Raw genomic sequence first — 23,039 nt, 5'->3', positions numbered from 1 at the left:
TTTCAATACCAACAATGATAGACCAGACTCATAGTGCAGAAAGAATGACTGACTGCCCAGTTCAACGTCAGTTCACCGTCTCACCTCACACTTTATTGGAGCAGCAGCAGCTGACTGCCCAGTTCAACATCAGTTCACCGTCTCACCTCATACTGTATTGGAGCAGCAGGAGCTGACTGGCCAGTTCAACGTTAGTTCACCGTCTCACCTCATACTGTATTGGAGCAGCAGCAGCTGACTGCCCAGTTCAATGTTAGTTCACCGTCTCACCTCATAATGTATTGGAGCAGCAGCTGACTGCCCGGTTCAACATCAGTTCACCTTCTCACCTCATACTGTATTGGAGCAGCAGCAGCTGACTTGATCGTTGATGCTAATCAGCATGTTTGAATCTGAGAGTAAATAGAGCCGACTACACTCTAAAAATGAAGGGTTCAACTGGAGTTGTTCTCAGATCCCCTAAGAACCGTAGGGTCCTTGGTCAATGAAAAACAGCCCAAAAAGGTTCTTCAAAGAACTTGTTAGAAGGTGGGTTAATCGAGGAAACCTCCGTTGTTGCTGGACTTCTTCCGGGATCTTCGCAATTACAACTGAAAACGATGGTGACAAGTTTGGATGCGACAAAAATTTTAAAGGCTACGTTGGGTTGATGTTTGGCTCTGAATATGTATCGAAATAATATAACATACTAATAATGAATAACGAAGACAATTCTGTTTTTCTGTGAATAGCTTCCATAACGTTACTATAACTAATTAACGTAAATATTAGAAAGCCGGGTTTGACCGTCGGCGTTGTATGAGCTACAGTACAGTACCGTTAGCTAGCTAGCTAACGTTATGTCCTAACTAGGCAGAACTAGGTTTGGATTATTTCCCTGAACTATATTCTTTCCCATATATTGCATATCGTTTCCATAAAGCCAACATGGCTTTACACTCATTAACGTACGTTTCCAATCTAGAGCAGTTCTCACTTTTGTGTTAAGGAACTTGCTAACGTTAACTAACTAACTAACTAAGGACGGTGACCTGTCCAGACGAGATGTTACAACGAACTGAATCGTCAATGGAGGGCTTCCTCTTTATATAGCCTGCTACAGCATGCAATACTATTAACGCACAAGGGGGGATAACATTACATGGACAACACTATCCCATTTTGGAAACGTTACATGTACAATACTGTAACGACCCTGGGTTTATAAACGCGGAAATCGAGCATGCTTTTGCGGTACAGTCGATAGCGCGCCGGACTTCGGGCTAGAAGGTCGAGGGCTCGAGACCTGCTCCCTGCCGTTTCATTACATTGGTGTCAGAAGTGATCGGACCTTGCATCCACGACAGTGCGTGTGCTTGGCCGGTGAGCGCGTTCCTGTAAGACGTAGAGTCGCAAGCTAGCGCGAGGACGCGCTCTTTGAAAGGAGGGAGTAGTGTAACGACCCCGGTTTTATAAGCGCGGAAATCGACTCTGCCGCACGAGCATGCTTTTGCGGCACAGTTGATAGCGCGCCGGACCTCGGGCTAGAAGGTCGAGGGCTCGAGACCTTGCTCCCTGCTGTTTCATTACAATACTATCCCATTTTGGAAACGTTACATGGACAATACTATCCCATTTTGGAAACGTTATATGGACAATACTATCCCATTTTGGAAACGTTACATGTACGCCCCCTTGTGGAGGGAAATTAATATCTTAGATGGTAGCTGTAGATGGGATTCAAATCATAATGGTATTAATACAGTGTCTAGACCACCTCTTTTGTATAAATGCCCTTCAGAATCCAAACACAGTATTGCCACGCAGCAATATGTTGCGTATAATCTTAAAAGTCAGTCTGATAAAATATTGAACAATTTGTGTACAAATATATTGTTACTGTATGGCAGTACTGTATTGGCTAGTGCTTTCTCCAATATGTTCTTCTATTTTACATTCATTGTATGTCGATGCCATTTTTCTTCCAATATTTATTTAATATATATATATATATATATATATATATATATATTTGTTTTAATGCTTGTAAGACTATTCTTTGACACATTTTCTCTTCCTTTGAAATTCTTATAGGACAGAACATGGACGTAATGCAATTGGGATCAAGAAGAAGGTACAGATATGTTGTAGGACAGCTGCATTTGATGTGTACATTTAACCTACATAGCAGTCAATACAAAATGACATCATTTAGCATACAAATGTGTGCAAATGATCTTTTCAGATCTTCTCAGAAATGAATCCATGAGTCCATGGAATGGATATAGACAAAAAGATAATTCAAGGACTATCAGAGGTCGAGAGGCGAGGCAGGGGTGAGGACATCATCCTGCTATTTTGACAGTCCCTGAAGGACAATACAGAACAGGGATTTGCTCTGATTCCTTCCCTTTCTCTAATGTATTTTGTAATAAAATTAGCAAGTGTAGTAAGATCATTGCTTTAATTTACTAGGACTGGAGACCACAGCAGCGATCCTGCTCTTGCCCTACCTCCTCAATGAGGACACGAGTGGTCTTTATGTCCGTGACAAGGTATGCCTATGCACCAATCATCTGTTTCTTCATAAACATAGGTGTGCATGCCTATATAAAACTACAGCTGAACAGCTGTTCTGTTCTTTGTTAATTGTATGTGTATTAATCTTTTCTTACTTTTGTTAACACAGATTTCACCGCTCTTCACTCCTTTACTGCACATCGGTGGAAATCCATTTCACCATTAGAGTGAAATCCTGCTGGCCTTTGATGGGGAGAACATCCACGCCCTCGAGGACATACCCATGGGACTTGGGGCTCTGCTAGGGTTGTATTTTTTATTTTCCCTTAAATTTCACAAAAATGTCAGAAAAACACTTATGTTGTTAAGTTACTGTGTTCTGGGGATAAGAGAAGTTGGGGTGAAGTTACCAGGGCCGGTCATAAAGATGGCAAACTTCCTAACATAACTAAGTGAATATGATATACACACTAAAGCTGAAAAATCTGTATTTAGCATCAAGTCTACAATATTGTTAATTTACCTATGATTTGTTTTTAATGTATGTTGTTTTTATTGTACATCATTATTTTTATATATATTTTTTAAATGTCATGAAAAGCACTATACAAAGTAAATGTATTATTTATTATGGTCTGACATGTCTGCAGAAATGTTGCAATTTTGTAATGTGTTTGTTTGGTAAACTGTTTTGTAAATATTAATTCACATTTGTGGTGCCACTAAATAAACAGTTAATTATTTAAATCAATACTGTCAATATTTTTATTATTATTATTATTAAAATATTTTTTTATAATGAAGGGAGGGTGGACCCAAAAGGTTCTTTGAGGAACCATGATAAGGGGTTCTTCAAAGAACTTATAGGGGTTCCCACAAAAGGTTATTCAAATAAAGTTTAGGGGTTCCCCCACAGTTTCAATTTGAAGAAGACCTAAAGGATACTCCAGGAACATTTACTTTTTAGAGTGTATATTGATAAAAGTCACCTTGTCCGAGAGACATTTACATAGTTATACACAGCCCAATTTGGGATGACTATTTTGGGGGGAAATACCGGCCACAACAGACAGACCTGATATCGCCCATAATTTGACGTCCTTGGACGTCACGTGCTGAGTGGGTATGACCAAAGTTATTCTAGTTAGCTACACTTTATAGTACATTTTTACACTATAATAAATGTTTCTGATGCCACATCACCCATTTTCAAAGGGATAGAGTTGTGCCCATCGAATTGTGTTTTTATTCTTATGGATTGACTGATGTAGGTTATACATTTTGGCGATTTACATATTACTTTTAAGGCTGGAAGAATTCATAATGGTGAAGCCGGAAGATGGGACAGTTGTAAAGTTTGGTTTTATTCTTGTCCACTGGTAAGAAGAAGACAGTTAGTCGCGCTCACTGGGATATATTTGGCTATATTTGGATATATTTGGAGATTCAGGTCTGAATAGTTGAATCGTAAAGGTTTCGTGATAGTTTCTGGTGATTGATTCTTGGTTTAATTGTTTAGGTAACACCAGTGAATTGGAACAGAAAGTTAATGTATTCAAACATTATAATCTGTTTCCATTATGTGGAACCTTGTCAGGTCAGTAAAGTGAATTGCAGGTTGAGTTAATTTTATTTTAAAGGGGTACACATACATATGGAATATTAGAAGTTTTAATTTCTGATTTTTAATTAATTAATGAATTAGAAAACGGGAATGTTCTGAAAACCTGGGATGCAACATGTAGAAAATGTTTGATGGTTTATCTTTAATTTGTCTAATAGAGTAAGAAACACTTCTTTGAAGGGGTAGAATGACTTATGACCGCTATAATAGCTTTCATTTGTGTTCTGATCAGCCTCAATGGAAAGCTATTTGGATGGAGAATTTAAGGTAATTTGCAATACTGATTTCAAGGTAACTCGTGAAATTGATAAGGAGAGTTATGTGTTAAAAATGGGGGAGGATATGGTCCTTTGAGGTTTGGACAGGACATATGTTAAGCCAATATGGCAGGAAAATAGATTGAGATGGAAAATAGTGATTTTATAAGCATTAAAATTAATTATAAAAATAAATATGTTGCCGTTCTTAGGGATGGTAAATTACTGTAGATAATGGATCCCACACTATGCAACATATATGAAATTATTGATGCGACTGATTCAAGATTAACCCATGTTATTGTTAGATAAAATACAGTGGGCTCCCGAAGGAGAGATTTCATTCGTACAGAAAACATATGCTATGTTTAGCATTCGTTTTGGCTTTATTTAATCATTAGAAGATTTTTATTTAAATAGTAGAAAGTTGACAGGGATATATGGCATCTGTGGTGATCCAGGATCATTGAGAGTTCTTGGCATGATTAACTATTGTCGAGCATGGGTACCATACTCTTCCTTGCATACAGAACAACTTAGTGAGTTGATTTATGGTAAAGCTATGGCAGCAAAAGATAAGATCGAGTGGACGGAGGAAGCTGGGAAACAGTTTGTCGACATAAAAAAGTTATTGAGATCTAGCTCTGTTCTAGAGTTTCCCAGATATGATCGCCCCTTTACACAGACAATAGACTGTGGGGAGGGGTTCATGACGTCAGTACTAACTCAGGAACACGGGGGGAAAAAGCAAGCCTATTGCTTACTACTCCTCCCGTTAGATGAAGTAGCCCAAGCCATGCCACTATGTTTGCAGACTGTGGTGGCTGCCGCACGGGCTGTGGAGGATTCAGCCTCTGTAGTACTGTAACATGATTCCACTTTGAGGGTACCGCATGCCGTATCGATTTTATTACTGGAACATAAGATGGCTTACATGTCACCAGCAAGACATTTGTCTTGCATGATAATTCTGTTGAGCATGCCGAATCTAACAATTGAACGGTGTACTACCTTAAACCCCTCCACTTTGATCCCCATAGCCACTGATGGGTGCCCCCATGACTGTGTAGCGGAGACGGAGAAAGTTGTTCTCCCTAGACCAGATCTAACTGATTTGCCTTTGCCTGAGGCGGAAATAACTATGTTTGTGGATGGGTCCTCAAGAAAAAACCCAGATGGCTCGAATGCTACTGGATATGCAGTAGTGACTCTTACTGAGGTGTTGGAAGCTGAAGCATTACCAAAGAATTACTCTGCTCAGCAAGCTGAAATTGTCACCCTCACCAGGGCTTGTGAATTGGGAAAGGAAAAAAGGCATTAACATACATGCGAATAGTGCTTATGCTTTTAACACCGTCCATGTATTTGCAGCTCAGTGGAGAAACAGGGGTATGATCACTACGGCAGGAGAACTATTACACATGCGCAGCTAATTTTAAAATTGCTAGAAGCAGTCTTATTACCAGAGAAGATAACGATTTGTAAATGCGAAGCACATACGAAAGGCACTGACTACGTCTGTATTGGCAACCGAAAGGCAGATCCTGAAGCTAAGAGAGCTGGCGAAAAGCCAAACTCTCCCACAGATTCTCACTTGAAGGAAGAAGTTAGTATTGACACAAAATTAGTGAAGGAAAGTCAGCTTTGTGCCCCAGTTAAGGAAGTTACTAGATGGGTTAAGATGGGGGTCGTTGACAAAAGAGGAATTTGGCACAAAGGGAACCTCCCTATTTTACCTAAGTCATTGTTTAGATAGGTAGCAATTTTAATACATGGGCGGAGCCACGTATCAACCGGAGGGATGGTAGGGATAATTAGACAACACTTTGTAGCATACGGAATAACTAACTATTAAAAAAATATATATATGATAATCATTTTTTTAAATTGTTCACGTTGTGGTATATGTGCACAGAATAAGCACCAGGGTAGACAGAAAGCAGGTTAGGAAAGACGTTGAGGCCTAGGTGATAATGAACAACTTAAAGTTTTATTCTAAATAGATAAATATAGCAAATGGGTAGAAGCGTTCCCAACTTACATTTACATTTAAGTCATTTAGCAGACACTCTTATCCAGAGCGACTTACAAGTACGTACATTCATACTTTTTTCTACTTACTTGGCGGACATGATTTGGGAAGTTAAAATACTAGGTTGAGATATTATCCCTAGAGTTGGTTTACTAGGATCTCTGTCTTTAAATAATGGAAGACATTTTAGCTAATCAGGTAGAACAAATAGAATGCCAGAGTTAGAGACCAGAACTGGTAGACATAGAAGTTGAAGATATACTAGCAGAACACATGAGAAGACGGTTTGGTAACCAAACCCGTATCTCCAAGATTTTGTGTCCAACAGGTGAATTACAGGAGAAGGCGATTCACTCAATCCAAGCAGGAGACAGGGTTTGGATCCAGTCCCTGAGGAGAATAGACGGGAAGCAGCCCCGTTGGGAAGGCCCATACCAGGTTCTGTTAAACCACCGCCTTTGCCATTAGAATAGCTGAGAGAGTCACTTGGGTCCACATTACCCACTGCAAGAAGGTATGTACCCATATAAGCACTGCTGATCACACACAGAGTTAGGATAAGAACCGAGTACCAACAGGGTCCGGGGGTTACCTCCTTAACAAAGATTTCCTATCCCCGACCGTTCATCACTGTAGGTGATCCTAGAAGTGTGAGTATGGGGTGGTACCTAGCAGACCGATTAAGGGCAGGGGAGGGTTGGCGGTTTTTGGGAAGAGTAGGGGCTCTGATCTGCATCCTAGTCTTTGAAACCTTTCTGATACATCCAAATCTACCACCTGCCGGTACTAATTCTATGACACCATTGTCATTGATAAGAAGTAATAGATAAACTATATAATACACGGATGATTGACTTACAGAATAAGTAGTCAAAGAAGATCAAGATATAGGATTTAAGGTTAACATTAAAAAAATCCCTAGGAAAGCAAATACATGTACAGGGATTGGGATGGCCAGATTGAAGTACTAGGCCAACCCACCTTGGTTCACTTTAACTTCTGATGAGTACCAGTGTTATAGATACAAGAATGGCACCGAGAACTTAGATGATTTGAATGGCTGAAAGGTAATCGTTAATGTGACTGACTTGGGTTTGGAAGTACAGGAGACAATTCTTAACCTCACAGCACCTATAACTGATGGAGGGTGGGCTCGTACCAGCAAAGGACGCATACGACAGAAACGACCAAAAAGGGTGTTCAGGAAATTGCTCCCCGGGGTTATTGGTCCAACCAGTTCGAGTTAGTCATCAGAGGCCAGTTATAGGAGGCTAAAGTAGGCACAGGAGGAGTTTTGACCAGGATGGGAGTTTAGATGGATGCTATTGGCATCCTGAGTGAAGTTACAGATTAATACAAAGCTAGGAATCAAATAGGTGAAGACTTAACCACTACATTATTTTGGTGGTTGACAATAAATAAAAATGTGGATTGGATTAATGACATCTATTATAAGCAACAGAGATTCATGAATGAGAATGGGGATGCAGGAAAGGTGTTCTCTGACCAATTATCCGCCACCTCCCTCATGGCCAGGTAAAATAGACTGACTCTCGATATGTAAATTGGCAGAAAAGGGCGGGGTATGTAGAATGATTGGGGTTCATTGCTGTACGTTTATTTTTGAAATAACACAGCTCCAGGCAGATCAGTGACCAAGACTCTGGCAGAGAACTCTGGGGTGGATAATTCTCTTACAAATTGGTTTGACAGTATGTTTGAGAAATGGAATATTGTCATAATCACCGTGTTGTGGAACACTTTCACCTGTATGAGTGTTTGATTCCGTGTATGTGAGGTCTCATTTCCAGGACTCTGGAGAGGTTGATGACGCAACAGATGGTGAGATACGGAACTATTCCAAGCTCCGACCAGTGGGATGAAGAATACAGACTTCCAGGCCTAGGAAAAGGCTCTGTGTCTTTTATTTACGAAGAGCCATTGTTAGAGACTGTTTTCAATGTTCAGTTAAAGGCTGTTCCTTTCATGAAGATTATGATGAAAATCCTGAAAATGGAAGAATTATAATTGGATATAGGCGCAGAACAGTAATTGATGAGGAATCGAATGTAAATACATGTATTGGTTTGGTTTATTCTTGTATAACATTACTGTTTTCATATAGTGGGTGATATGTCAGTATGAATTATTTAGTCATTAAGGGTGGATTGTTAAAATATTTGATCAAGGTTTAAGATAAATGATTAAATAATTCTACCCGGAAACTTAACCATTAGGATTAGAGGTTATGTAGCATGGACAAGGAGTAATTAAAGCTGATAACCATTGGGGAAGAGAGGAATGTACAGTGGGGAGAAGAAGTATTTGATACACTGCCGATTTTGCAGGTTTTCCTCCTTACAAAGCATGTAGAGGTCTGTAATTTTTATCATAGGTACACTTCAACTGTGAGAGACGGAATCTAAAACAAAAATCCAGAAAATCACATTGTATGATTTTTAAGTAATTAATTTGCATTTTATTGCATGACATAACTATTTGATACATCAGAAAAGCAGAACTTAATATTTGGTACAGAAACCTTTGTTTGCAATTACTGTCACGTTCCTGACCTATTTCTGTTAGTTTGTTATATGTGTTAGTTGGTCAGGACGTGAGTTTGGGTGGGCATTCTATGTTTTCTGTTTCTGTGTTGGTTTATTGGGTTGCCTGGTATGGCTCTTAAATAGAGGCAGGTGTTTGGCGTTCCTCTAATTAAGAGTCATATTTAGGTAGGCGTTTTCACAGTGTTCGTTGTGGGTGATTGTCTTCCGTGTCTGTGTCTGTACACCACGCAGGATTGTTTACGGTTTGTTCGATTTGTGTAGCCTATGTTTCCTATTCGTGCATTCTTCTTGTTTTATGTAAGTTCGTCGTCTAGGTCTGTCTACACCGTTTGTTGTTTTTGTTAGTTTAGTCAAGTTCGTGTTTTCTTTAATAAATTATTTGTTCAAACTCCACTGCGCCTTGGTTCGATCACTACTCCTCCTTTTCGGTAGAAGAGGAGGAGGACCGCCGTTACAATTACAGAGATCATACGTTTCCTGTAGTTCTTGACCAGGTTTGCACACACTGCAGCAGGGATTTTGGCCCACTCCTCCATACAGACCTTCTCCAGATCATTCAGGTTTCGGGGCTGTCGCTGGGCAATACGGACTTTCAGGTCCCTCCAAAGATTTTCTATTGGGTTCAGGTCTGGAGACTGGCTAGGTCACTCCAGGACCTTGAGATGCTTCTTACGGAGCCACTCCTTAGTTGCCCTGGCTGTGTGTTTTGGGTCGCTGTCATGCTGGAAGACCCAGCCACGACCCATTTTCAATGCTCTTACTGAGGGAAGGAGGTTGTTGGCCAAGATCTCGCGATACATGGCCCCATCCATCCTCCCCTCAATACGGTGCAGTCGTCCTGTCCCCTTTGCAGAAAAGCATCCCCAAAGAATGATGTTTCCACCTCCAAGGTTCATGGTTGGGATGGTGTTCTTGGGGTTGTACTCATCCTTCTTCCTCCAAACACGGCGAGTGGAGTTTAGACCAAAAAGCTATATTTCTGTCTCATCAGAACACATGACCTTCTCCCATTGCTCCTCTGGATCATCCAGATGGTCATTGGCAAACTTCAGACGGGCCTGGACATGCGCTGGCTTGAGCAGGGGGACCTTGCGTGCGCTGCAGGATTTTAATCCATGACGGCGTAGTGTGTTACGAATGGTTTTCTTTGAGACTGTGGTCCCACCTCTCTTCAGGTCATTGACCAGGTCCTGACATGTAGTTCTGGGCTGATCCCTCACCTTCCTCATGATCATTGATGCCCCACGAGGTGAGATCTTGCATGGAGCCCCAGACCGAGGGTGATTGACAGTCATTTTGAACTTCTTCCATTTTCTAATAATTGCGCCAACAGTTGTTGCCTTCTCACCAAGCTGCTTGCCTATTGTCCTGTAGCCCATCCCAGCCTTGTGCAGGTCTACAATTTTATCCCTGATGTCCTTACACAGCTCTCTGGTCTTGGCCATTCTGGAGAGGTTGGATTCTGTTTGAGTGTGTGGAAAGGTGTCTTTTATACAGGTAACGAGTTCAAACAGGTGCAGTTAATACAGGTAATGAGTGGAGAACAAGAGGGCTTCTTAAAGAAAAACTAACAGGTCTGTGAGAGCCGGAATTCTTACTGGTTGGTAGGTGATCAAATACTTATGTCATGCAATAAAATGCAAATTAATTACTTAAAAATCATACAATGTGATTTTCTGGATTTTTGTTTTAGATTCCGTCCCTCACAGTTGAAGTGTACATATGATAAAAATTACAGACCTCTACATGCTTTGTAAGTAGGAAAACCTGCAAAATCAGCAGTGTATCAAATACTTGTTCTTCCCACTGTATGTGTGTGCCGAAAGAAAGCAAAGAGACTCCTTAACCTATGTTTAAACCGACCCAGCTATAACTCTGGGGAGATAGGACAGGGAGAGCCCCTCCAGGTTTCCCGTATCTGGGGGGGACTGGAACTTTCAGCTGAGTGGTAATAAACTGTGGTGAGAATGGTAGATAGGATAGCTCTCATCCTGTTAGTGTGTATGTATGTGCGTAGGTTAAGAGAATGTTATGAGGAACATCTTTGGATATGCATGGGAGAATTTTCGCAAATAAACTTGGATTTGATCAATTGTGAGCTGGGAATTATGTCTGTTTAATTTAAAACCAGAACTTTACAACCTCTGGGTTACAGAACGATTAAGATAATTTACATTTATGAACATTGATTACTAAATTACATAACACTCATACATTTACATCTTTCAATACTTCTAAAATTGGGTTCAGATATAAAATAATTACAGGTTTAAAACAATTACAGGTGCACCTTACTATCTTATACTACAGTATATCATAAATGGTCTTAACTCGTAACACAGATTCTAGTTTTCATCCAGTTCACAGATAGCTGACAGCCTCAGAGCCTCCTGGCTGGGCCCCTTTTACACCTCCACACAGGAATACACACTCAGAGCCTACGAGGATTTTCTAAAAACTACACTTGGCATGTTTTGCTCACATTCTTTTTTTTAAACTAGGTTTGAGTTGTGGTATCCACTCAGATCAAAGGTGGGTTCATCTGCTTCGTTCCCGAAGTGTGGTCTCCCTGAGATCCCAAGTTAGAGGGATCCCTCGTGCACCATTTACCCAGGTCGTCAGGAGCCAGGTCATTGACCCAGGTCGTCAGTCACCAAGTCAAGATTCACGTCCCCATCGCCAAATGTGGTTGTTAATTTCTTTAATAACAAATGAGACAAACGTATCACACAAGTCAGAGTTATACTTAAACTAAATCTTTATTCACTTAATAATAAGGGAGCAAGTCAATACAACGTACACATATAAAGTGAATCAATTGAGTGCTCTACGATAACGATGGCTGGTCGATAAATCACCCCCAGATGATTCATTGAGAGCCCTGAGACAAAAGTCCCAAGTTCTTTTACAGCCAAGATACACCCCTTTCAATCTAAATGACGAACAACAGATGTATAGAATGGGTCACAAGGTTAAGATTTGTATAAAAGATAGTTATAATTCTCAGCAGACAGTATCTGCTGTAAAAACAGTACTCTTTGTGTAGAGACCAGGGTCTGGCCCTGGGGTCATCTCTCCCTGATACCATATAGAACAGAAACATTAACTCATGCTCTGGAATGCGGTCTCTTTAGGTTTTATCACTCAAAAGACATTGTAAATCTACTGTCAGTGTTATCTCCCAGAGGCCCATCGTCAGTAGAACACAGACGCAATAGTTATAAGACCCCTCTATTCTGTTGCATAAAACCACCATTTGATGCAATAAAAGTATTATAACATAATCTTGTACTTTTGCTCTCAGTGTTCACTGAAAGTTGACTAGTAACAACAACTGGGACATAAAAGTCCCCCATCATGAGACCCACTAAATCTGCACAAGAAGCGGCAAACAAAAGAAAAACCCACAACAAACTTAAAAACAAGAAACGAACCAAAACGGTAGCGCATCTAAAGTTGTTGACTCTCCACATCTATCAAGACAACTGGAGCACTGGGCCAGACACTCATAAATAGCACCTGGACCAGCTCAGGTGAAACACCTTCCCACTAACGAGATGGACAAGCCAGCACAGGTGTAATACATACTGACTAACGAGGTGACTCCAATCCGTGCGCTGACATGCTAACAAGCTATACGTGCTAAAATCCAAACCTCAAAACATAAATGGGAAAAACCAAAGACTGTAACACCTTAAGAGAATGCTTACCACCAACAGAAAACAACAATTTCACATTATAATCAACTACAATGCTTCACCTTCACCAATATAAACATGGCGTCTACTGGCTGTCAAAAATTAAAAAGAAGAAAAAAAGTATTTTTCCCCTACTCGTTTCTAGAACTCTCGTCTTCCTAAAACTCACTAGCTTCTAGAACTCTCGTCCCCTTGGAACGAGCCCAAACTAAACTAATCTCCAATACAGGAAAAACGTGCAGTCGAAATAAATTGTCATCCATGGCAACTCACTGCCTAAACGCAAAACAAGAAACTTTTTGACTTCCCACCCTTGAGACAATCACCAACCAAGTTGCCCTTACCACGGACATGTCTGATTTCAAAAGGAAACTCCTGCAATATCCGTAGTAACTTTTCACCTCACTGCGGAGCTTCTCTCTCTTTTCAGGGTTCACTGTTGTTGGTTCGGGGCCCAGTCCCCAATGTCATGCTCTAGTACATTTGAGTTGGCACATCAGAAAATTACCCCTGATATTCTAAAAGCAGGGCAACAATGTCAATATAATTGTACCCAAAAATTGTCAGTTGGCTGCATAAATCACAATAAATCACTGATATCAATTAGTGGGGAAATCAGGTTGTATGTGCTGTTGAAAATAACACAACTTTTGAAAAAAACACATGGAAATGTGAGATATATTTTACCTCACTGATTAGAGGATAACCTGCAGAAGACAGTCAGCTACATTTTAGAGTGATGCATTTACATTTACATTCTACATTGTGACATTAATTCATTGATATCATGAAACAACTCCTTCATGTATGTGTTTTCCAATGTTTGATCAGAGATCTTTTATCAGAGTATCTCTTGTCACATTGATCACAGCTATGACGTTTCTCTCCTGTGTGTACTCGCTGGTGAACTATCAGGCCGTTTGGCTGAGAAAAACTCTTCCCACATTGATTACAGCTATAAGGTTTCTCTCCCGTGTGTGTTCTCTGGTGTGTAGTCAGAGTGCTAGAGGAAACAAAACGCTTCGCACATTGATCACAGCTATGAGGTTTCTCTCCTGTGTGTGTTCTCTGGTGTACTATCAAGCTGCTTGACTGAGTAAAACTCCTCCCACATTGAGAACATCTATGAGGATTCTCTCCTGTGTGTGTTCTCTGATGTAATCTTAACTGTCCTGAAAAAACAAAACTCTGTCCACAGTCAGAGCAGCTGTAAGGTTTCTCTCCTGTATGTATTCTATCATGTTTTTTAAGGTCTGTTGACTGAGTGAATCTTTTCCCACATTGAGCACAGCTATAAGGTTTCTCTCCCGTGTGTGTTCTCTGGTGCGATTTTAACTGTCCTGAAAAAACAAAACTCTTTCCACAGTCAGAGCAGCTATAAGGTTTATCTCCTGTATGTATTCTCTCATGTTTTTTAAGGTCTGTTGACTGAGTGCATCTCTTCCCACATTGAGCACAACTATAAGGTTTCTCTCCCGTGTGTGTTCTCTGGTGTGATTTTAAATGTCCTGAAGAAACAAAACTCTTCCCACAGTCAGAGCAGCGGTGAGTTTTCTTCCTTGTGGGTCTCCGCGGGTGTTTCTTGAGACTTTTCTTTGCCTCGTCAGCATCATGAGGTTGTTGAGGCTCCCCAGAGGATCCTCGATAGTCACTTCTCTCTCCTGTGTGAACAACAAAGTCAGACAGATGGTTAAAGGCCTACAACAGCAGAAATCCACTATAAAAGGTGATGCCAACAGCGTAGCCATGATATTGTACAACAATTGACGTCTGTAATGAATGTTACAATTGTCTTATGACAGTCAAGTGAGCAACAATATTTTGTTTTTTTTCCCACATTAGTTGTAACATCGATGATTGTAGACTAGAAATAAGTTATTATAGTTGCTGAACCCCTAAGCAGTGTGCCAGGCAACTTTTGGTCACCATTATAGGCCCCTTTCTGTGTTTGCTAAAATTGCCGCACAAGGGCGATGCACACACAATTTAGTTGCAGAAACTCCTCCATTCTAATGAGGAAACCACTAGTTATGAATGTAATATATCTGCTAATGAGGAAACCACTAGTTATGAATGGAGTACAGTGGGGCAAAAAAGTATTTAGTCAGCCACCAATTGTGCAAGTTCACCCACTTAAAAAGATGAGAGAGGCCTGTAATTTTCATCATAGGTACACTTCAACTATGACAGACAAAATTAGAAAAAAAAATCCAGAAAATCACATTGTAGGATTTTTAATGAATTTATTTGCAAATTATGGTGGAAAATAAGTATTTGGTCACCTACAAACAAGCAAGATTTCTGGCTCTCACAGACCTGTAACTTCTTCTTTAAGAGGCTCCTCTGTCCTCCACTCGTTACCTGTATTAATGGCACCTGTTTGAACTTGTTATCAGTATAAAAGACACCTGTCCACAACCTCAAACAGTCACACTCCAAACTCCACTATGGCCAAGACCAAAGAGCTGTCAAAGGACACCAGAAACAAAATTGTAGACCTGCACCAGGCTGGGAAGACTGAATCTGCAATAGGTAAGCAGCTTGGTTTGAAAAAATCAACTGTGGGAGCAATTATTAGGAAATGGAAGACATACAAGACCACTGATGGGGTGGTCTTGTAAGACCCCGTGGGGTCAAAATGATCACAAGAACGGTGAGCAAAAATCCCAGAACCACACGGGGGGACCTAGTGAATGACCTGCAGAGAGCTGGGACCAAAGTAACAAAGCCTACCATCAGTAACACACTACGCCGCCAGGGACTCAAATCCTGCAGTGGCAGACATGTCCCCCTGCTTAAGCCAGTACATGTCCAGGCCGGTCTGAAGTTTGCTAGAGAGCATTTGGATGATCCAGAAGAAGATTGGGAGAATGTCATATGGTCAGATGAAACCAAAACAGAACTTTTTGGTAAAAACTTAACTCGTTCTGTTTGGAGGACAAAGAATGCTGATTTGCATCCAAAGAACACCATACCTACTGTGAAGCATGGGGGTGGAAACATCATGCTTTGGGGCTGTTTTTCTGCAAAGGGACCAGGACGACTGATCCGTGTAAAGGAAAGAATGAATGGGGCCATGTATCGTGAGATTTTGAGTGAAAACCTCCTTCCATCAGCAAGGGCATTGAAGATGAAACGTGGCTGGGTCTTTCAGCATGACAATGATCCCAAACACACCGCCCGGGCAACGAAAGAGTGGCCTCGTAAGAAGCATTTCAAGGTCCTGGAGTGGCCTAGCCAGTCTCCAGATCTCAACCCCATAGAAAATCTTTGGAGGGAGTTGAAAGTCCGTGTTGCCCAGCAACAGCCCCAAAACATCACTGCTCTAGAGGAGATCTGCATGGAGGAATGGGCCAAAATACCAGCAACAGTGTGTGAAAACCTTGTGAAGACTTACAGAAAACGTTTGACCTCTGTCATTGCCAACAAAGGGTATTGAGATAAACTTTTGTTATTGACCAAATACTTATTTTCCACCATAATTTGCAAATAAATTCATAAAAAATCCTACAATGTGATTTTCTGGAGAAAAAAAATTCTCGTTTTGTCTGTCATAGTTGAAGTGAAAATTACAGGCCTCTCTCATCTTTTTAAGTGGGAGAACTTGCACAATTGGTGGCTGACTAAATACTTTTTTGCCCCACTGTATATAGTGGCTTGCAAAAGTATTCACCCCCCTTGGCATTTTTCCAATTTTGTTGCCTTACAACCTGGAATTAAAATTGATTTTTGGGGGGGGGTTGTATCATTTGATTTACACAACATGCCTACCACTTTGAAGATGCAAAATATTTTTTATCGTGAAACAAACAATAAGACAAAAAAACTGAAAACTTGAGCGTGCATAACTATTCACCCCCCCAAAGTCAATACTTTGTAAAGCCACCTTTTGCAGCAATTACATCAGAAAGTCTCTTGGGGTATGACTCTATAAGCTTGGCACATCTAGCCACTGGGATTTCTGCCCATTCTTCAAAGCAAAACTGCTCCAGCTTCTTCAAGTTGGATGGGTTCAGCTGGTGTACAGCAATATTTAAGTCATACCACAGATTCTCAATTAGATTGAGGTCTGGACTTTGACTAGGCCATTCCAAGACATTTAAATGTTTCCCCTTAAACAACACGAGTGTTGCTTTAGCAGTATGCTTAAGGTCATTGTCCTGCTGGAAGGTGAACCTTCGTCCCAGTCTCAATCCTCTGGAAGACTGAAACAGGTTTCCCTTAAAATGGCTGCGGGGCAGTATTGAGTAGCTTGGATGAAAAGGTGCCCAGAGGTGCCCAGTGTAAACTGCCTGCTCCTCAGTCCCAGTTGCTAATGTATGCATATTATTAGAATATTTGGATAGAAAACTCTCTGAAGTTTCTAAAACTGTTTGAATGATGTCTGTGAGTATAACAGAACTCATATGGCAGGCAAAAACCTGAGAAAAAATCCAACCAGGAAGTGGGAAATCTGGGGTATGTAGTTTTTCAACTCATCGCTTATCGAATATAGTGGGATATGGGTCATTTTGCACTTCCTAAGGCTTCCACTAGATGTCAACAGTCTTTAGAACCTTGTCTGATGCTTCTACAGTGAAGCGGAGCCGAAAGAAAGGGGATTGAGTAAGATCTACCATGACCTGAACAAGCGCTGACCATGCGCGTTCATGTGAGAGCCAGCTCTGTTCTATCGCATTTCTGAAGAAAAAGGAATTCTCCGGTTGGAACATTATTGAAGATTTATGTTAACTTCTCTTCTCTTCTCTTTAGCGGGATCATTTTCCTAAACAACCGCTGAATTGCAGGGCGCAAAATATTACAAAAAATATTTAGATCATGCAATCACAAGTGAAATATACCAAAACACAGCTTAGCTTGTTGTTAATCCACCTATCGTGTCAGATTTTGAAAATATGCTTTGCAGCAAAAGCAATCTAAGCTTTTGTGAGTGTATCAATCAATGCTAGAACAGCTAGCCCCAAATTAGCATGATCACGAAAGTCAGAAAAGCAATAAAATGAATCGCTTACCTTTGATAATCTTCAGATGTTTGCACTCACGAGACTCCCAGTTACACAATAAATGTTATTTTTGTTCGATAAATATTACTTTTATAACAAACAAAAAACGCCATTTCGGTTGCGCGTTATGTTCAGAAAACCAAAGCCTCGTTCCGTTCGACGAAAATTTCAAAAAGTATCCGTAATGTTCGTAGAAACATGTCAAATGTTTTTTATAATCAATCCTCAGGTTGTTTTTAACAAACATAATCGATAATATTTCAACCGGACCGTAACCTATTCAATAAAAGAGAGAAAGAAAATGGAAAGCTACCCCTCTCGCTCGCAGGAACTAATCAAAGGACACCTGACTAGTTTTTAAAAATCTCGCTAATTTTTCAAAATAAAAGCCTGAAACTATGTCTAAAGCCTGGTCACAGCCTGAGGAAGCCATTGGGAAAGGAATCTGGTTGATACCCCTTTAAATGGAAGAAAGACGGGCAAGAAAACACAGATAAAATAAAATAAACACTTCCGGGTTAGATTTCCTCAGGTTTTCGCCTGCAGAATCAGTTTTTTTATACTCACAGACAATATTTTGACAGTTTTGGAAACTTTGGAGTGTTTTCTATCCTAATCTGTAAATTATATGCATATTCTACGATCTGGACCTGAGAAATAGTCCGTTTACCTTGGGAACGTTATTTTAAAAAAGATATAAAAAATATGACCCCTAGCGTCAAGAGGTTAACTTCTTATGGCTGCAATCCCGTTAACGGGATCGATATGACAACAGCCAGTGAAAGTGCAGGGCGCCAAATTCAAACAACAGAAACCTCATAATTAAAATTCCTCAAACATACAAGTATCTTATACCATTTTAAAGGTAATCTTGTTAATCCCACCACAGTGTCCGATTTCAAAAAGGCTTTAAAGCAAAAGCACCACAAACGGTTATGTTGGGTCACCGTCAAATCACAGAAGAACACAGCCATTTTTCCAGCCAAAGACACGAGTCACAAAAAGCAGAAATAGAGATAAAATGTATCATTAACCTTTGATGATCTTAAGAATTTCCCTGTATTTAGCACCACCCATCATTCCTTCAATTCTGACCAGTTTCCCAGTACCTGCAGATGAAAAACATCCCCACAGCATGATGCTGCCAACACCATGCTTCACTGTGGGGATGGTGTTCTCTGGGTAATGAGAGGTGTTGGGTTTGCGCCAGACATAGCGTTTTCTTGATGGCCAAAAAGCTCAATTTTAGTCTCATCTGACCAGAGTACCTTCTTCCATATGTTTGGGTAGTCTCCCACACGCCTTTTGGCGAACACCAAACGTGTTTGCTTATTTAAAGCCCAGCTCTGTGGAGTGTACGGCTTAAAGTGGTCCTATGGACAGATACTCCAATCTCCGCTGTGGAGCTTTGCAGCTCCTTCAGGGTTTTCTTTGGTCTCTTTGTTGCCTCTCTGATCAATGCCCTCCTTGCCTGGTCCGTGAGTTTTGGTGGGCGGCCCTTTTTTGGCAAGTTTGTTGTGGTGCTATATTCTTTCCATTTTTTAATAATGAATTGAATGGTGCTCCGTGGGAAGTTCCTGACATTTTCTTTATAACCCAACCCTGATCTGTACTTCTCTACAACTTTGTCCCTGACCTGTTTGGCGAGCTCCTTGGTCTTCATAGTGCCGCTTGCTTGGTGGTGCCCCTTGCTTAGTGGTGTTGCAGAATCTGGGCACTTTCAGAACAGGTGTATATATACCGAGATTATGTGACATTTAAATAAAGTTAACCTGTGTGCAATCTAACTAATTATGTGACTTCTAAAGATAATTGGCTTCACCAGATCATATTTAGGGGCTTCATAGCAAAGGGGTGAATACATACGCACGCACCACTTTTATTGTTTAGACTTTTTTTAAACAAGTTCTTTTTTTCATTTCACTTCACCAATTTGGACTATTTTATGTATGTCCATTTCATGAAATCCAAATAAAAATAAATTTAAATTACAGGTTGTAATGCAACAAAATAGGAAAAATGCCAAGGGGGGTGAACACTTTCACAAGGCACTGTATCTGGTTGTAGAAACTCGTCCATGCTAATGAGGTAACCACTAATTATGGATGTAGTATATCTGCTAATGAGGAAACCGCTAGTTATGGATGTAGTATATCTGGTAATGAGGAAACCGCTAGTTATGGATGTAGTATATCTGCTAATGAGGAAACCACTAGTTAGGGATGTAGTATATCTGCTAATGAGGAAACTACTAGTTATGGATGTAGTATATCTGCTAATGAGGAAACCACTAGTTATGGATGTAATATATCTGGTAATGAGGAAACCACTAGTTATGGATGTAGTATATCTGCTAATGAGGAAACCACTAGTTATGGATGTAGTATATCTGGTAATGAGGAAACCACTAGTTGTGGATGTAGTATATCTGCTAATGAGGAAACCACTAGTTATGGATGTAGTATATCTGCCTGGAGCAAAAATGGAGAGCAAAGATTTTGGTTTTTCACAATGTATTCTGAAAATTACAGAGAAAGACAGGAGTGCTAGTGAAGGAAACATTAAGCTCTGTGTATATTCACTAATTCCCCACAGTGGGGGAATTTAGGGGAGTTCTCATAGGCTGACAGCAAAAATCCCTTCATTTATAGGTTGCTTATGAGTACATTTCACACTATATTGGATTATAATTGTTAGGCTCGTTTGAATGTCCTGCTTTATACTTAAAAAAACACTTCCAACAGTAAAACGCTCTTCGGCTAGCTTTGCTACTAGCCTGTCAATGAGCGTTTGTAAACTAAGTGTACGCAAATTGGCCCATAACTTCAACAACAACATTGACCTACTGTAGGACCCATAACTTGCCTAACAATAACAGACCTACTGTAAGACCGATAACTTCACCTAACAATAACATAGACCTACTGTAGGACCCATAACTTCACCTAACAATAACATAGACCTACTGTAGGACACATAACTTCACCTAACAATAACATAGACCTACTGTAGGACCCATAACTTCACCTAACAATAACATAGACCTACTGTAGGACCCATAACTTCACCTAACAATAACATAGACCTACTGTAGGACCCATAACTTCAACTAACAATAACATAGACCTACTGTAGGATCCATAACTTTAACTAACAATAACATAGACCTACTGTAGGACACATAACTTCACCTAACAATAACATAGACCGACTGTAGGATCCATAACTTTAACTAACAATAACATAGACCGACTGTAGGATCCATAACTTCAACTAACAATAACATAGACCTACTGTAGGACACATAACAACAACATAGACCGAGGACTATATATCATTTAATATTTCAGGTGAAACATGGAAACTAAAATGTCTTTGTCATGATATTTCATAACCTGATCACCAGATAATTTTGTGAATAATCCCACTAGGCTACTCTGTAATATGTTGTCATTCTAAATGTCCTCAATGAAGGAAAATCACTCTGTGTGCTGTACAATAGCCAATCCATCAAGGAACAGTTCTCTACACATTATGAGCTAAGTATCTCTGTGCGCAAACAGACAAACGAGACCCTACTGTAAATCAAGCAGACAATAACACATTATAAACACCAATTTGTTAGGGATGTTGGATCCAACATGGAGCACGGCATAACTGTCTTTACATGAGTAATGAATGAAGAAGCACTTTGGTTGTTGTTGCATGTCGTGATGTTTGTCATTTGACTGGCATTCAGAAAATGATTTCCTGGATCAGCTGATGATAGTTGAACATGTGACTAACTAAATAGCTACAGTATTAATAATTATGTGTAATTATTGAAGAACCACATTAATGACAGTATCCGTTTGAGTGTTGTCAATAAAGGTGACTCTAGGTTTGAACCATTTAATTTTGTGAACTCTGAAATTATTTAGGAAAACTGAAAACTGTTTTCCCAGCATAATATAAGGAGCCACTAAATGTTACATAGGTAGAGTACATTTCAGAGATCTGAAAACAAGTAACTGTACGAACAGGAAAATAACCTAAACCACAAGGCCAAATCTACACTGGAGGAGCTTACCAAAATGACATTGAATGTTCCTGAGTGGCCTAGTTACAGTTTGGACTTAAATCGTCTTGAAAGTCTATGGCAAGACTTGAAAATGGATTTCTAGATCAACAACCAACTTGACAGAACATAAAGGATTTTAAAAAGAATAATGAAAATTCACATGAAGATCAGTCGCCTATTGGATGACATTACGACTTCCCATCAAGCCAACTTCTTGAATACCTTACTATGACATCACTCACTCCTTCTAGTTTGCAGTTGTTAAAAAAACACAATTTTGCTTAAAACATTTATTTGTTTCCCTTTAGTGTGTTTATACTTTACTGTATTTATATATCACTTTTCAACAAGAAATGTTTAAAAATCACTTGGGGAAGTCATGAACAATTCCTACAGTGCAAAAACATATTAAAGTGTAGAATGCCGTTTTAAAAATCAAACATGTATTCAACAACTGCAGAGTTTGTGTCCCTGTTAAGAGATTACTCACTGTATTTACTGGTGTTAATCAGATCTCCAGTCTTCTCTTCTTCGTCCTCTAATGTGACAGTAATCTCCCCCTCTTCATCCTTCATTCCAAAAACGTCTTCATCTTCTTTCACTTCATCCTCCACTCCAAAAACTGCATCTTCTTCCTCTTCTTTCACTGTAACATCCTCCTCCTCCTCTTTCACTCTGAAGGCGTCTTTTTCTTTTTCTTTCACTGTAACAGCCTCACCCTCTACTTGTTTGTGTATTGTAATAGCCACCTCTTCGTCCTCCTCTTTCACGAGAGCTTCTTTCTCCGTCCAGCAGACCGCCTCGTCTTTAGCAGGAGGAGAGTAGCTTAGTGAACTCATGGTCGGAGATAATAGTTAGTTAGCATTAGCGAATAGACGAGTGTTAACTTAACCAGCCAGCTAGTTGACTTCCAACGTAAATATTCAATTAAATGGAGTAGCTAGTTGTTCCCACATAAGTATGTTTAAATCATAGTGGCAAATAAACCACGAAATTGTCTAAAGAACTTGAATGTTCCGACTTTGTTGGCTAGCGAGCTACCGAGGTGGCTGCAGTTGTTGAAGAAGCGTTCCGTCCACTAGATTATACGTCACACTAGAAACATCGCCTGAAAGACACATATCGCCATCTGCTGTCTGGAGTGAGTAAACGCAGTTGAGGAGGGAAAACTTTTTTTCTCTTCATTGAATTATAATATTATAAAGCAGTTTAGGGAAACGTTTTTTTCTCTCCATTAAATATGAATAGTATATCAACAAAGACCAACAAGTGTTGTTTGATTTGTTCAGATTTTTTATG

The 23,039-nt window shown here is 40.0% G+C and overlaps 1 protein-coding gene and 1 long non-coding RNA gene across 2 annotated transcripts; one reads left to right on the top strand and one right to left on the bottom strand.

The window, feature by feature from the left end:
• The first annotated feature begins 2,228 nt into the window (after nt 1-2,228).
• Nucleotides 2,229-3,000, top strand: LOC129824371 (uncharacterized). The gene is made up of 3 exons (XR_008754742.1): nt 2,229-2,315; nt 2,455-2,534; nt 2,669-3,000. It is a non-coding gene; the product is annotated as an uncharacterized LOC129824371 (long non-coding RNA).
• An 8,719-nt stretch (nt 3,001-11,719) lies between these two features.
• On the bottom strand, nt 11,720-22,806 carry LOC129824361 (oocyte zinc finger protein XlCOF6.1-like). Its single transcript, XM_055883952.1, has 2 exons — nt 22,231-22,806; nt 11,720-14,338 (listed from the first exon to the last, which is right to left on the bottom strand). The coding sequence occupies exons 1-2, from the start codon at nt 22,577-22,579 to the stop codon at nt 13,479-13,481; spliced, it is 1,209 nt and encodes a 402-aa protein (XP_055739927.1). The 5' UTR covers nt 22,580-22,806; the 3' UTR covers nt 11,720-13,478.
• Between the last annotated feature and the right edge of the window lie 233 nt (nt 22,807-23,039).

Source organism: Salvelinus fontinalis, chromosome 26 (assembly GCF_029448725.1).
Source record: "Salvelinus fontinalis isolate EN_2023a chromosome 26, ASM2944872v1, whole genome shotgun sequence".
NCBI classification, from domain to species: domain Eukaryota; kingdom Metazoa; phylum Chordata; class Actinopteri; order Salmoniformes; family Salmonidae; genus Salvelinus; species Salvelinus fontinalis.
The sequence above is the reverse complement of the archived record's forward strand: the minus strand, read 5'-3'. Positions and strand labels throughout refer to the sequence as shown.

What these genes read in the sequence shown, in the direction of transcription:
- LOC129824361 (XM_055883952.1), bottom strand. Translation starts at nt 22,579, where the DNA reads ATGAGTTCACTAAGCTACTCTCCTCCTGCTAAAGACGAGGCGGTCTGC. An exon ending in GATTAACACCAGTAAATACA is followed by an intron (nt 14,339 to 22,230) that starts GTGAGTAATCTC and finishes TTGTTCACACAG; the next exon opens with GAGAGAGAAGTGACTATCGA.